At 41.1% G+C, this 14,522-nt stretch overlaps 1 protein-coding gene across 1 annotated transcript in view; it reads right to left on the bottom strand.

Moving 5' to 3' along the window:
• LOC126176899 (cuticle protein 4.9-like) overlaps window positions 1-14,522 on the bottom strand; it is a 59,802-nt gene that overhangs the window by 38,355 nt on the left and 6,925 nt on the right. The window contains exon 2 of the mRNA XM_049924102.1: window positions 322-538. Within this exon, the coding sequence (XP_049780059.1) occupies window positions 323-538 (216 nt within the window). The 3' untranslated portion in view covers window position 322. The remainder of the gene's footprint in view (window positions 1-321; window positions 539-14,522) is intronic.

Here is a 14,522-nt window from a genome sequence, read left to right as displayed (position 1 = left end):
TTTTGACTCAGTTGTGTTTGGAAAAATAATTTTATACCCTTGTTTGCTTTGTATCTTTATAGTACCACTCAGACTTTCCAACATTTTTACACAGCTGAGGAACGGTCCATAAATCACAAGATGCTGCTTTAGTTTGAGGAAGACTGTAAGGGAACCACGTGGAATGGATTATTGATGGGGAGAGAAATAATAAACTTACACACTGATATTGTTTTGTGAAACAGTTGTATTTTTAAAAAAGTGTGCTATAAGGCGAGTGTGTTTGGGTGTGGCGTTGATCCGTCATGTGTTGAGTGGTCAGCTGTGGAGTCTCTCGGAGACCTCAGCGGTAGTAGTAGGGGTAGGCGGCGTAGGGGTAGCCGGAGTAGGCGCTGACGACGGGGGCGGCACGGTAGGCGGCGGCGGCGTAGGGGTAGCCGTAGTAGCCGTAGGTGGCCGCGTAGGGCGACGCCACGTACACTGCCTCGGAGCCCTTCAGGTCCTTCTCCTCAGCGGCGAAGGCCACGGCCACCAGCAGGGCCATCAGGACGGCGCACACCTGCAGGAGACACACCAGGTCACGCCAACTCAGCAGAACAGCTTACCATGTCAAAAAAGTAATGGCGTCCACACATTTGGGTCTCATACATTTTCCTTAAACCAGTAGTAACTGCGTTCAGATGTAGCTGTATCTGGGAGCTAGACTAGACTATGCTGTCCAAGATGACAAAAGTTTATCAGATATATGAATAACTTTGTATGTTCCTCAGGGGATTGTACTCAGTCCACAATTATTTAAATTTACTTAAGAAATAATTTCTAAATAGTATTTACACCTTACTGCTATATTAAGGACGCTTCTCTCCAGAAATTATATCTAGGGGAAATTGTTGGAATGTCTAGAATCACCGACAATGATAATGGTGGGTGATGCAATAACTACAGGTGCTTCAAATACGTAATATTATGGATGTGTGCATGTAGAAAGACCTAAATTGTTCAATTCAAGATTCATCAGGGTACCAGTTTTTCTAATACCTCAGACCAATCACAAACAGTACAAAGTTTAAGAATGTCATGGAAACAATGAGGGAGTTACTATATTACAAATTAAAACTGTGATAGAGCAGTACTCGAGCCCTCGTATCTGCCCTTCAAGATTATTACCCTCTCTATCGAACAAGCGGAATATGTGACAGGAAAAGACTGAAAGCTGACTGCTCACCACATCTTCCACAGAAGATCTTGTACTGCACTCTGAGTGAACGCGTTTATTGAAGAGTAACTTAGCCACAGGAGAGGCTCAATTATTTTACTTTTGGCAGTCTGTACGCTACTTTGAGTGTATGTGATAAGTCAAAACGTCCTGCGAATTACAAGTATCCTGATCTGAATCCTGGCTTACCTTTTCAGGTGTAGTAAATAAATCCATGAAATCCCAAGAATTCAGTCAAAACAAAACTGACTATGTTTGGCTTGGCTGAATTCCCTCTATTTTATGGATAAAGTAATACGTGGTGAGAACATGAAGATTCACACAGTATACGCAATATAGTATTACTGCCAGAACTCTATGGAGCTGTAGCCTGTCCGGGAGGGCAATTACTATATTTTCTTATTCTAGAGTGTTTTGTCGGCGTGCTTGTTACATACTACGTTCTGCTAACAAAAGAAAGTACCACGAGGGTGAATAGAAGTGATGGATCCTTCTCCACTTTACAGGAGAGCTTTTGGAGGTAGCTGAAAAATAAATGACTAACGAAAGATGTTGTTCCATACATGAAAATAAGCATGTCTTATTATGTATTCACAAGGGCGTTCCCCATTACCAACGTATATGTCACACATGGAGTATAGAGTTGAATTTTGACAACTAGAGATAATCGGTGATGTGGTTCCGCTCATAACTGAAAATATATAATTAGAAAAAGACGTTGCTGCGTGGCTGTGTTCGCGTTTACATCTCTGGCTTTCGCTTTTACACAGGAAACTGATCATGAACTAAAGTTACGGCATAATCTTTTTACTCTTCGTAATTAGATTTGCCACCACATATTTCCAGTAACTTTAACTGATACCCGTAAATCAGTAGAAGTTTAAAAAAAGGAAAACACGAATATCGATCTTCATACATCTAATGCATGAAACGGAGTCATTTTAGGTTTTTCAGAAATATCACCCAAAGTAGACGAATGGTGAACTCTCAAAGTCTCCCTTAACTTACTGGTACAAACTTCACACAACAGTTGCCTCAGGAAAGCCAAAATTCAGTTTGAGCGTATAAAACAGTAAAATAGACAAACTGCCTACATTTGAAAATAATATTAAAACGAACAATCACTGTCCCTGCGGAATTGCTATGGGTTCTGTGTTCTTTGTTCGAGTAATATGAAACTCGCACGAAAAAGCCATAAGCATTGCCTATACGAACTTGTGTACCAAGTAGAACCAAGGAATAATAGCACTACTGAGATGACTGTGTTCTTACCTAAATAACTTAATGGCAGCTTGTGAACTTCAAGAAAAAGCTGGGATTCTAACCATCCTCGGGCGTAGTGTCACTCATTCAACAACAGACAATATAAAATTCTCAAAAAGAAATTCTTTCCCTCGGCAACAGAGTTTAAAAATCAAAACAATGGGATGAAGTCCATATACCAGTGCGTCCTGACTATAATCTATGAGTTTCAAACTCATAACAGCTCCGTAGTTTTTTATTAAGAGATAATTTCACGAATATATGACATAAATAGTCGACAAAATCAAGCGAGAATTCTTTCATCTGAAATCGGGTTTCTCATAAAATACACTCTGTGGTAGCCAATCAACATCTGGGAAAAGCATGACAGAAGGAGAGTCTGTGTACTCATGTGCGCCTGTATTCTGAGATAAGACAGAGAGGCGTCCTAGCATAGACGAGGAAGCCTCACTTTCACTAGTTTCATCGTGTCAGGTACGTTTCGGCGTCTTCCTCACGATACTAAAAATACTGCTTTTTTATGTAACAGTTTTACTGCCACACCATGGATCTGACTGAAGTCTTCTCTTGACAGAATAATTTACCAGGAAACAGTATCCTGATTAAAAAATGTACGTACATCTTACTTCTTAAAATCCTTGCGAACGTTTGCATGATAAAGTCTAACAGATATCTAACAAATAGAAAATATTTTACTACCAAAAAATGTTTAAAACCTGAAGATGCCAGGTAAGTCTGTTGGAACCGGTTCCCTTAATGAAATATATTTTGTGCGATATTGGTTTCGAATGATTTTGAACAAACAGAAAATCAGTTACAGACGTTTAAAATATTTCAGAAAGTTAGTAAGCCTGAGAACGTTTTTGAATGTGGAACTATAATGTACATCCTGAAAGTTATGATCGTTAACCGTACTATTCGATTCACTGCATTGTGATCACAGACAACTGCTAATTAAAACTCTTCTATTTATGGTTTTAGAACTGAAAAGGATTTCGAGAATGAGATTTTCACTCTGCAGCGGAGTGTGCGCTGATATGAAACTTCCTGGCAGGTTAAAACTGTGTGCCCGACCGAGAATCGAAATCGGGACCTTTGCCTTTCGCGGATTTCTTTTATCTAAAAAATTTTCATTTGGTTTTGTACTTTCAGTGACATAATAAAAAAGAGAGAAAGTCATCTTGTTTCCTCCACTGGCTCCGGATGAACGCAACAGAAGCGAAAAATTTGCGCAGACCAGAGCTGAGATTTATTGTAAAATGGAAATATTAGTCTGGTGAAAGTTAGCCACCCAGTAATAAAATTTACTGTCGATGAAACTTCGCGTAAGAATGTGTTTTTAGAACAGTAAATCCAGTGTGATGTCAATAAGAGTAAGTCCGAAAAGTATCATAATTTTCCTTCAAAGCCCATAATACGAGTATTAAAATGAGCGTTATTTTCTGTTAGCCCTTGGACAAGTAATGTTTATGAACGGTGAGTTAACTAGGCAGCTTGTAAGAAGACAATAGTTTGAATTCTCTCAGGCCGTACTAACAGCCCAGTCTGCCTATGAGCGCTGCGAGCGTAATGCAAAAAAAAGGGAGAGCCCTCCTTTGCAGCAACGTGCCTCTGGTACTGAAGTAGAACAAACCCTTACTTGCATATAGGAATGTCACTGACTGAGTTATGGGTAACTTGCGAAAAGCGTTCCACAAACAAGATATCCCTGAAATTACGTATTTTCCACCGTGAAAAAGTCTCAAAGTACTCATGGCTCTCCACGAATTAAATACGTTATGATTTTCATCGCAGGTGTAAGCAATTAAGCTTGCCCGTCGTCCTCTGGAGTACTGATGCGCGGTGTGCGACCCTTACCAGGTAGGACTGATGTAGGACATCGAAAAAGTTCAAAGAAGGGCAAACAACTTAGTATCATCACGAAAAGGGAAGAGTATGGCACCGAAGCTGGGATGGTGATAACTAAAACAAAGGCATTTCTCGTTGCGACAAGATCTTTTCGCTATACTTCAAGCACCAACTTTCTCCTCCAAAGGCGAAAATGTTTTGTTGACTCCCACAAACAAAGGAAGAAATAAGCAGCGTAATAAAATAAGAGTAATCAGAAGTCACAGAGGAAACTTTAACTGTTCCTCTTCGAGGCTGTCCGAGACTGGAAGGCTAGAAACATATTCTGACAGGGGTTTGATAGACGCTCTGCCAAAACAATTAAGTGTGAACTGCAGAGCAGTCAGATCTAGATTACGAAGTGATCCTCTTCGTTAATAAGTGTAACATAACACGCGTAAATATACGAAGGAATACGGTATCGTCTGAGCACACAACCGCCAGTCAGACATTGAAATCAACTACTGTTTCATGGCCTAGAAGCGCTCTCGTGGAGCTCGTTGTACCTGCATATGTCTGGAGGGTACATCATCTACAATTTCACACTGAACGAGTTGCGGAAAAGGAGAACTTACCACGAGTACTGGAGTGGAACAAACATTTAGTGGTGCAAAGGACCAGCGTTTCTATAGGGCAGAAATCAGCGACAGTCTATGGCATACTATAAACTTTAACAAAAATCTCCACATATACATCTGCAATTCTAGGTGTGTTCCACAAAAATACCACAAATTACAATTAAGAACCCACTGTAACTCTCACAGATATGCCTTTCTGGCGTGTTGACAATGCTGCTAATGTCCTTACGACTAAAGGCCGGAAGATGAAGCTGTCAATTCAAAATGAACATTGGCAAAGTGGAAATTCTATTGAGAAGACTCAAGACAGATTCTACAATGGATTTCTACATTAATTACGCTGTCTCTGTTTTGCCAATAAATCTCCACTATGATTGCTATGATGTAATAAAGTGTTCTTGCAATTAAATGCGTTACCTTTCGATACGAAAAGAATTCGTCTACGGATTGATAGTTTCAACAGTCCGAAGAAAGCAGATAGACCTAGAAGCAGTAGACCAAACGTGATTGTGAATCTTATAGATAGGAGGGGTCTGGTGATAGAAAAATCATTAAATAAAGGTACAAGTTACGGTAACGTAGACTGACATCGACAGCTTGGGAAAAGATGTCCAAGAGGCTCAATGTAGTTGGATTTACCGTGAGACTTGGTGAACTAAAACTTCTCATGAACCAGGCACCTACTGCGGAAATGGAGAACATACCACGAGTACTAGAAAAAAGCAAACTTTTGATGCTCTGCAGGACTGGCAAGGACAATCAGACAAACGTAGAGCTGAAACGTACGATGGGAAGTCAAGAAATAAACAGTTCCCGCGTTACGGTAAGATACCGTCTCACACGAAAAAATCCCAAAGTAGTGCAGGGTCCGTGGAAGTTTTGAATATTACAGTTTTCAACGGTTCTAAGCAAGCAGCGGTAGGCCTAGATTATGCGGGTTACGGTTAGGAGCGGTCTGTGCCACTTGGACACGTGGTACTTACGAAAGCCTTCATGGTGTCGGCGGAGGTGGTTGGAGACGAGCTGTGGTCAGAGAGCAGAGGAACCTCGGAACTCGAGTGATGCCCCGGCGGTGTCCAGTGGTCCCTTATATACGGAGCGGTCGGCCCCCGTCCTTGGCGGCTTCTGCCCTGGGCTGCCCACGGGTTCGCCGACCGGCTCCGCTTTCTGCCGGCCTTTCGGCTGCTGCTTACACAATACTTAATCTAACTTAAGGTGCTCCGGAAAGGCTCAAAATCATGAAAAGTTCAATTTTTACTTTTTTGCGTTTTCTGAATCTCCAGACTATTACCTTTAAATAGATATATAATTTATTCAATTCCGAAGACTACAACTATTTTTAAATTTTTTTGGAAATATGTTCTACATGGGCGTGACCCACTGTGGCGCTGTTAAACTGCTGTCAAATGGTGTTATTATTAACGTCCGTGTTCATCAGGTACATTTTAGTAATGTGAGATAAAGTATGTGTTGTGGCTAACCTATTTTCAGAGACTTAGCAGCACCTGAACTGTTGAAAAAGTGTATTCACGGAAAAACTCAAAACCCCAATGAAAGTGTAAATAGTGTTATATGGTCGAGAATCCCCAAGACTGTATTTGTTGGAATAGAAACACTTCACTTTGGTGTGTATGATGCTGTTGCGACTTTCAATGATGGCAAAATTGTAAGGTGCAAGGTATTTAGAAATATGGGAATGAAGATAGGTTCTAACATGGTACGAGCGATGCTTGCTTTAGACAAGGAATGTCTTCGGGCTGCAGACAGTGCTGTAAAGAGTCTAGAAACACAAGCAAGAGTAAACAGGAGGAGGAACAAGAGGAAGCTGGAGGAGGAGTTTGCAGAGGATGAAGATAATCCATCCTATGGACCTGGAATGCACTAAAAAGTTAATCCAATCTTTGTCACTCGATTCCCAAAACTTTTATTTTCTCATACTAATTACATGTTTTCTAAGGATCTTCCAAACATATTTGTTTCAAACTTTCAGTAAATGTTACACAGTACCTTCTGCATAATTTAACACAGCCTTTTTCCAAAAAAACTGTATATTTTTGAATATATAAATAAAAAATTGCAAAAAAATGTTGTGAATTTTCATTACAATTGAAAAAAAAATCATCTTTAATAACTGAACTAAAATTTTGTAAAATCCCTGTGTTAAGTTGTAGCCCATATTCCAATAAGTAATCTGTAAAAAGTTCAACTTCCTACCTCAAATACTTTGTGAGGAAAGATGTAATTTATAAGCGTTTTTTTAACATTGCAAGTATAGGGCGTTCCGGAGCCCCTTAAGCTAAGTTACGCCAAGGACAACACACACACCCATGCCCGAGGGAGGACTCGAACCTCCGACGGAGGGAGCCGCGCGGACCGTGGCCACAGACCGCGCGGCTGTCCAGCGCGGAAAGAAGTCTGTTAATAGTGGTATTAAACTTTCCTCTACACATGCTCAGTATCTCTGTGCAGCGAGTAAATATTTTATTTTGTGTGACTTTAGCTATCAGAGTGAACTTACTGTTTCTCGAAAGTGAGGCTGTTAGGTTATGTAGAATTTATATGTGTGTTGGTGAAAACTAGATATCAGTTTCAGATGGAACAACAACAATCAAATGTGCAGGCTTTAGAAGAAGCAGGCAAGGAAAATCCAACTGCGTGTGACCCGAAGATAGAAACTTTAACAGTTAAGTTTACAGGCCGCTAGACAGTCCGAAATGCCCACCAAGGAGGACTTTGTCAGTCTACCCAGTATGGAAGACATAGCAAATTTACCCTCTGAGCAGGATTTTATTGCCTAACACAGCGAAGTATCTGGGATTGCACGGCAACAGGCGAATTTTGCTACAAGAGTTACAGAATTAGTAACTGAAATCACAGAACTAAAAAAGTGACAGGAAAAGTTTCCACAACAAGGACAGAAAACTCGGCCTGAAACCACCACTCCTCCTGTTGCGGACTAAGTTGTATAGGTATCCAACATTAATTCTGGCCATTAGAAAAGGATACCGGGAAAGTCGGACGAATGGAAGCGATAATTTTACTCAGAGATAAATACTTAGTCTGAGACAAGTGAAGTGGAAGTTAAACGGACTGTAGATGACAAGATTAAGTTGGTGGTTGGAAACTTACTTGGCTCTAATACATCATGCGATTCAAAAGTTCAGGAGGAGCTACATAGGATTAAGCGACAGAGAGATTCGAATCTCGAACAATGGAAAATTCTGATGACTTGCCAACTATCGAAGGTGTTTGAAGAAGTAGAACAAGTGCGATAGTAATACGTTGTACGTGATTCAGTACAGCCACAAACCTCGAGCACTGAATCATATTGTGGAAATGCAGATCCATTTCAAATAGAGCCGAGAAACAACATGAATTCAAATCCTGAGGTGAGTCCCACCACATAAGACTACGCTACAGTGCTTATGGGAAAGAAACTCTGAAGCTTAGACAGTTCCGACGTTAACAACTGATAAATGTTTTACTTATTGAAGGTTTAATAGTAGACTACATCCTCAGTGAGGACTTAGCTCTTGAAAATGGGACATAAAGTTCGACTTTTCAGAGGGTCATATCTCATGCCAGATCAACAGAGCGATAACCTGATTAGAGTTTACTAAGCCAGAAAGGAGTCGTGGAAAATATTGCAGGCAGAATCAACTATGTCTTATTCATGAGAAACGCCATTACATGCAGAATTTACTGCTCTGGAAAATGTGTGTGCTTCCACTTTACACAGAAGTTCAGTAAACGTTATGGGAAGCCCAGCACCTTGATCTTTATAATAGCAGCAATTGACAGATATCGTATTGCAACATTCAGATGTTTTTGAGGAATGGCCAGGTATCATTAAAGGATATATACATACCTTTTAGATGTGTTTCCTCACCAAACGTTTAGCACATCTTTTATGTAGTTCCCTGGTCACTATGGTACACTCTTGAAGACGAAATTTAGAGGATGTTGAGATGGGATTTGATAGAGACACCCACCAGTCTATATTGTATCTCCTTTCTGTAGTGCCTAGACCAGGTGGAAACATGCAACTTGTATTCGATGATTGAGGGATTAACATGATTATTGTACCAGTTTGGAGATGGAGAATGTGGGTGCGTTAGTAAAAAAGTTTTATGGGGTAAAATACTCAACAATCATCGATCTCTGACCTTCATATTGGCATGGACCAATAAAACCAGAGCCAAGGAAATATACTGCCTACATTTATACTGAAAGGTCGTGTTAGTTCAGGGTTCTTCCCTTTGGGTTGAGCATTACCTCAAGAGTTTAATGTAGGCATTAGACACAGTGTTGGGACCAGTACTTAGGAGTCAACTAACTTCAGTTGTGGATGACCTTCTATTGGCAACAACGGCATTGGAGGAACAAATTACCCTACTTCCACAAGTGCTAGACATTTAAGTAAACTGGGGTTACAGCTAATCATAAGAAGTCACATTTTTGTCTAATACGAATCAAGTTTGTTGGTCATCTCACCAACATTTAAGCGAAGTGGGATTACAGATAATCATAAAAAGTCACATTTTCTCAAATATGAATCAAGTGTCTTGGTCGACTCATCAATTCGGAAGGTATTCTATCTCATAGTGGCAAGATACGAGCGATTAATAATTTTGAAGTACCAGGAACTAAAAAAGAATCGCTTTGAGATCAGTCTATGAATCCCAGAACTTTGCTTTGATTGTTGAGGAAAGATGTACTTTGGCAGTGGACACCAGAATGTCAGAAATCGTTTGAAGCAATTAAGACATTGCCAGTATGTTCTCAAATTTTATGTCATCCTCATACGTCTTCAGAGTATGGACTTATGACTGAACCCTCAGCTGTAGGTTTTTGTGCATCCTTTGCAAGTCGGATTTTACCAGACTGTGAAAGGTCTTATACTACTACAGAGCTGGAAGTACTAGTCGTGATATGGGCATTTCAGAAATTTTATTACTATTTGTATGGGAAGGGCAACGGCCTTGTTACAATGGTTGCACCGGTTCCCGTGAGATCACCAAAGTTAAGCGCTGTGGGGCGTGGTCGGCACTTGGATGGGTGACCATCCAGGCCGCCATGCGCTGTTGCCATTTTTCGGGGTGCACTCAGCCTCGTGATGCCAATTCAGGAGCTACTCGGCCGAAGAGTAGCGGCTTCGGTCAAGAATACCATCATAACGACCGGGAGAACGGTGTGCTGACCCCACGCCCCTCCTATCTGCATTCTCCACTGAGGATGACACGGCGGTCAGATGGTCCCGGTAGGCCACACGCGGCCTGAAGACGGAGTGCTTTTATTTGTATGGGAAAGAAACAATAGTTTACTAGTGGCGCAATACCTAGTAGACTTGTCGTTACAGATTTGCCAATGGTGTTTGTCGCTAGCTGTCACTTGCATGAGCTATGATTGCTTTATGCCATCCCCTCTGTCCTCCCTTCCTACCCTTCACATCATCCCCTGGTCATCACAAGTGTTAATGATGTAGTTTGATTTCCACCCTTCTAACCGTGATTCTTAATTTTCCTCTAAAATGTTTATTGCTATTCTATGTTTATAAAGTTGTTTCTGGGACTGAATTTGTTAATTATTGTGTCTCGACATTTAATGCAAGATCCCAATTCTACAAAACCGTGCCACTTGGTGCCATGTTATAGCTGGTTTTGTAACTAGAGTATGTTGTGCTGGTTAACTCAGTACCGTTATGACGATGGATACCCTTTCACACAATACTGTAAGTTAATTTCTTTCCCCTGGTCTGTAAACTTGGTTGCTAATGAATTCAAGTATGTTCAGTCTTAACATTTCATCTATAAATTGTGCTTTAATGGTGACTGATGTTTTTGTCAGATATTGTCATGCTAGGCCGTGTTCGAAACGTCTAAATGTAAAGTTTGAACAAGTAATGGACTCTTTTTTAATAGCTGCTGAAGAGCGTAAAAAGGGCCTACTCAGTATCCAGAATCCCCTGTGTAATACATAACTGACCACTAGATATGGCAAGCAGCGGACTCGCCAACATAAAACAAGGATGGGTGTGCTGTATTGTCGGCAGAGAAGCAGCAACAGTAGACCTGGTCGGTAAGGAAAGCTCAGTGACATCGAATGTGACCCAGTCACTTGCCGCCAACTCAGCAACAAAACCATCAGGGACATTACAAGCCTTCTGGATCCGCCCAGGTCGACTGTTGGTGGTGTGATTGTGAAGTGAAAATCCGAAGGAACAACCACAACTAAACCAAGACCAGACACACCTTACGTACTGAGTGATAGAGACCATCGAGCAATGCGGATGGGGGTTGTAAGAAATGGCATGAAATCAACAGAAGAATCACTCGTAGAGTTCCAAAGTGATATCAGCAGTCCAGCTGACAAAGTGACTGTTCGCAAAGTGTAAGAAAGAATGGCATCCAATGGCTGAGAAGTTCCCCGTAAATCACTCATTTGTGTAGTCAATGTTAAGTGACGCCTGACATGGTCGAAATAGTGACGCCACTGGATGGTGGATGACGGAGAACGAGTGATTTGGAGTGATGGGTCACGCTGTGCCCTCTGACAATCTGTCGGAAGGGTTTGGGTTTGGCGAACGTCTGGAGAACATTATCTGCCTTCCTGTGCAGTGCCAACAGTAAAGTATGGAGAAGGTATGGTATGAGGGTGCTTTCGTGGTTTGTAAGTACACCTCTTATTGCAGCAATTGTGAGGTAACTGTTTATGTATGTGCAATAACGTTCCTGAAATTTACTGACCTGCCCGGAGTCCTGAGCTAAACCAAACGGAACGTCTGTGAAATGAGTTAGAATTTCGACATCGCTCCAGAATCCCAGTGTCAGACATCGTTACTTACCCTGATTTCGTTCTTTTAGGAAGAATTAGCTGCCATTCCTCCAGAAATTCGCACACTCCAACGGAGTCAACCCACCATGATGATGTTTGGTTTGTGGGGCGCTCAACTGCGTGGTTATCAGCGCCCGTACAAATTCCCAACCTTTGCTCAGTCCAAACTCATCATTTTCACGAACGATGATGAAATGATGAGGAAAAAACAATCACCCAGTAATCTTGAGGCAGGTGAAAACCCCTGACCCTTTCGGGAATCGAACCTGGCACCCCGTGCTTGCGAAGTGAGATCGCGACCGTGAAACTACGAGCTGCGGACCCCATAAATGAGAAGGTGGACACACCTCATATTAATGTCCACTGATAGGTGTCTGGAAAGTTCTAATCAGATGGTGTACAACCTCTCTCTCAATATAATAGGTGTATGTGTTTTGCCATTTGATACATGTGAGTGGACCGGGTAATCTAGGCCGAAAGTGAAATACTGACTCTCCACACCGAGAGCTGTCACATGAGGAGTCTGACCCTGCGACTTCTTATCGTCATATCGAGGATGTACGAAGTCCAAAATGACAATAGTATTGTAGCAGTTCTAGTTCTTTAAGAATATGTCTCCTTCTCTTCGGTGTGATATTTGTTCTGTACTGAAAATAAATCTGTGGCAAACTGAACCTAAATATTACTCTAATTAATGATTGTTTAATGTTACAGTGTGTGCTACACAAAATGCATACTTAGAAACTCAATATAAAAGAGAAAGATGAGAAAAAGAGTCACTTGTCGCTTGTAAGGTATGTATGGAGTATCGGAAATACATTTACAAATATTGGGGCCAAATTCATCAGACCAATGCAGGAAAACTGTATATGTTAGGTGTTCTCTAAGAATGTGGAGCAAACAACGGAACAGTTGCAGTCAAGATATCGTTCCAGTATCAAGTACCATTTAGAATGGTTGCAGTGGAAAAATTACACGACTACCCCATTTTATATCTATTTCATCGGTTCCTCGATACTCACGCACATATCACATTTCAAATCGCTGTCATCTGATCACAGTCGCAATATGAAATGTAACTTAGCTAGTAGCCCAGCTGTTCCAATTCATAAACCAAACATTTCTCAAACTCCTTTTCCATCGTAATACCGGTATCTGGAAGATGGTCATTCATCTCCAGGCACAGTTCAGTACCATGTTACATTTAAGGAAAAAAAGTGTACTTTCTCTTATCAATTTTGCAATTTTTCCGAAAAAATTAACACAGTCATTAAACTCTGTCGAAAAAATGAAACATAACCATTGGCTGACAAAAAATTGCTGCATCCAGAAATGATCGGACGTTGTAACTACGTACACGTACACACTATCGGAGAGTATGTAGCTGACTAAAATTAAAATTCTCTGTGGTAAGTTGAAAGACCACCAAAGTGCGTTGGTGTTGTTCGTGTTTAGTGTTGTTTATGTTTTGTTTTGTTACAAGGTCTGCTAGGGCGTATAACAGGCGTGAACAACGACAGATATTGAGAGATCACTATGAAAAACGAAGAGATGCGTCGTACGCGTACCAGATTACGTAGTCGGCACATGACAGAGTTTGAGTGTCCTCATTGTGGGTCTCCATTTGGTTGGCTGCTCGAATCGTGCAATACCCAGAGATTTGGAGCATTTCGATGTGACACTAACCCAATTTTGGTCTGCATGGGAAATTGATGCTAGGTATAATCGTTGTCATGTATCTGGTCGACCAAATCTGACTTCCACAAGGAAGACCGCCGAACTGTACACCAAGGATACCGCCGGCGCATGAAATACTCACCTGGCATCAAAGAACAAGTAACGGACTCCCTGAACAGTCTGTGTAATCCCGCACAACTGGTCGGGGGCTAGCAGCAACTGGACTATGGAATTATAGACCCATGCATAGACTGCTCTCAACACACAATGCAAACGGTTGCTGTGACCAGGAAGCGTGGGCTGCTGATCAATGGCATCACGTTTTTAGCAATGAACTACGGTTCTACACTACCCTGGATGAGCAACATTGGACATTACAGTGACCAGGGAAGAGGCACAGTGGTGTTACAGGGGGCCTCATGGTGTGGGGAACCGCCTGTTTGACCTTAAATTACAGCTCTTAGTGACTGGGGAAACTCTGAGTCTTAATGTGTTACCTCTTCTGTGACAATATTGTGGTCCCAATTTCCAACAGAACAATACTTGTCCATAAGTGGCATAATCACTATTGAATTATTCATGTAATGGATCCCTCCCCAGTTGTACTCTTCCAGATAGGCTTAAATATGCTATTGTCAAACCATTACACAAAAAAGGAGACAAATCATCAGTGAAAAACTTCCTACCTTTTTCATTATAGGCAGTATTTTCAAAAGTGTTTCAAAGGGTTATGTACAATAGACTTTATATACACTTAGTACAGGAAAAATATACTCATTCGTAATCATTTTGGTTTTGGGAAAGGACTGTAAACTGATCAAGCTATATTCACTTTTACAGATGATAAATCAAAAGCTATTATCACTTGGAATATTCTATGATCTGGATAAAGCTTTCGATTGTGTTAAGCATGATATCCTCATACAAAAGTTAAAGTATTATGGGATAACAGGTGTAGCAGGCTCATGGTTCTCAGCCTTTATCTTTAATAGAAAACAGTATGTGTCTGTATCAGGCTTACCACATAGCGATAGTTATTCAAAATATGAAGCCATCAGAGATGGGGTGTCCCAGGGCTCTATTTTAGG

This window comes from Schistocerca cancellata, chromosome 3 (genome assembly GCF_023864275.1).
Source record: "Schistocerca cancellata isolate TAMUIC-IGC-003103 chromosome 3, iqSchCanc2.1, whole genome shotgun sequence".
NCBI classification, from domain to species: Eukaryota; Metazoa; Arthropoda; class Insecta; order Orthoptera; family Acrididae; genus Schistocerca; species Schistocerca cancellata.
Note: the sequence above shows the minus strand (reverse complement) of the source record. Positions and strands in the feature narration are given on the sequence as shown.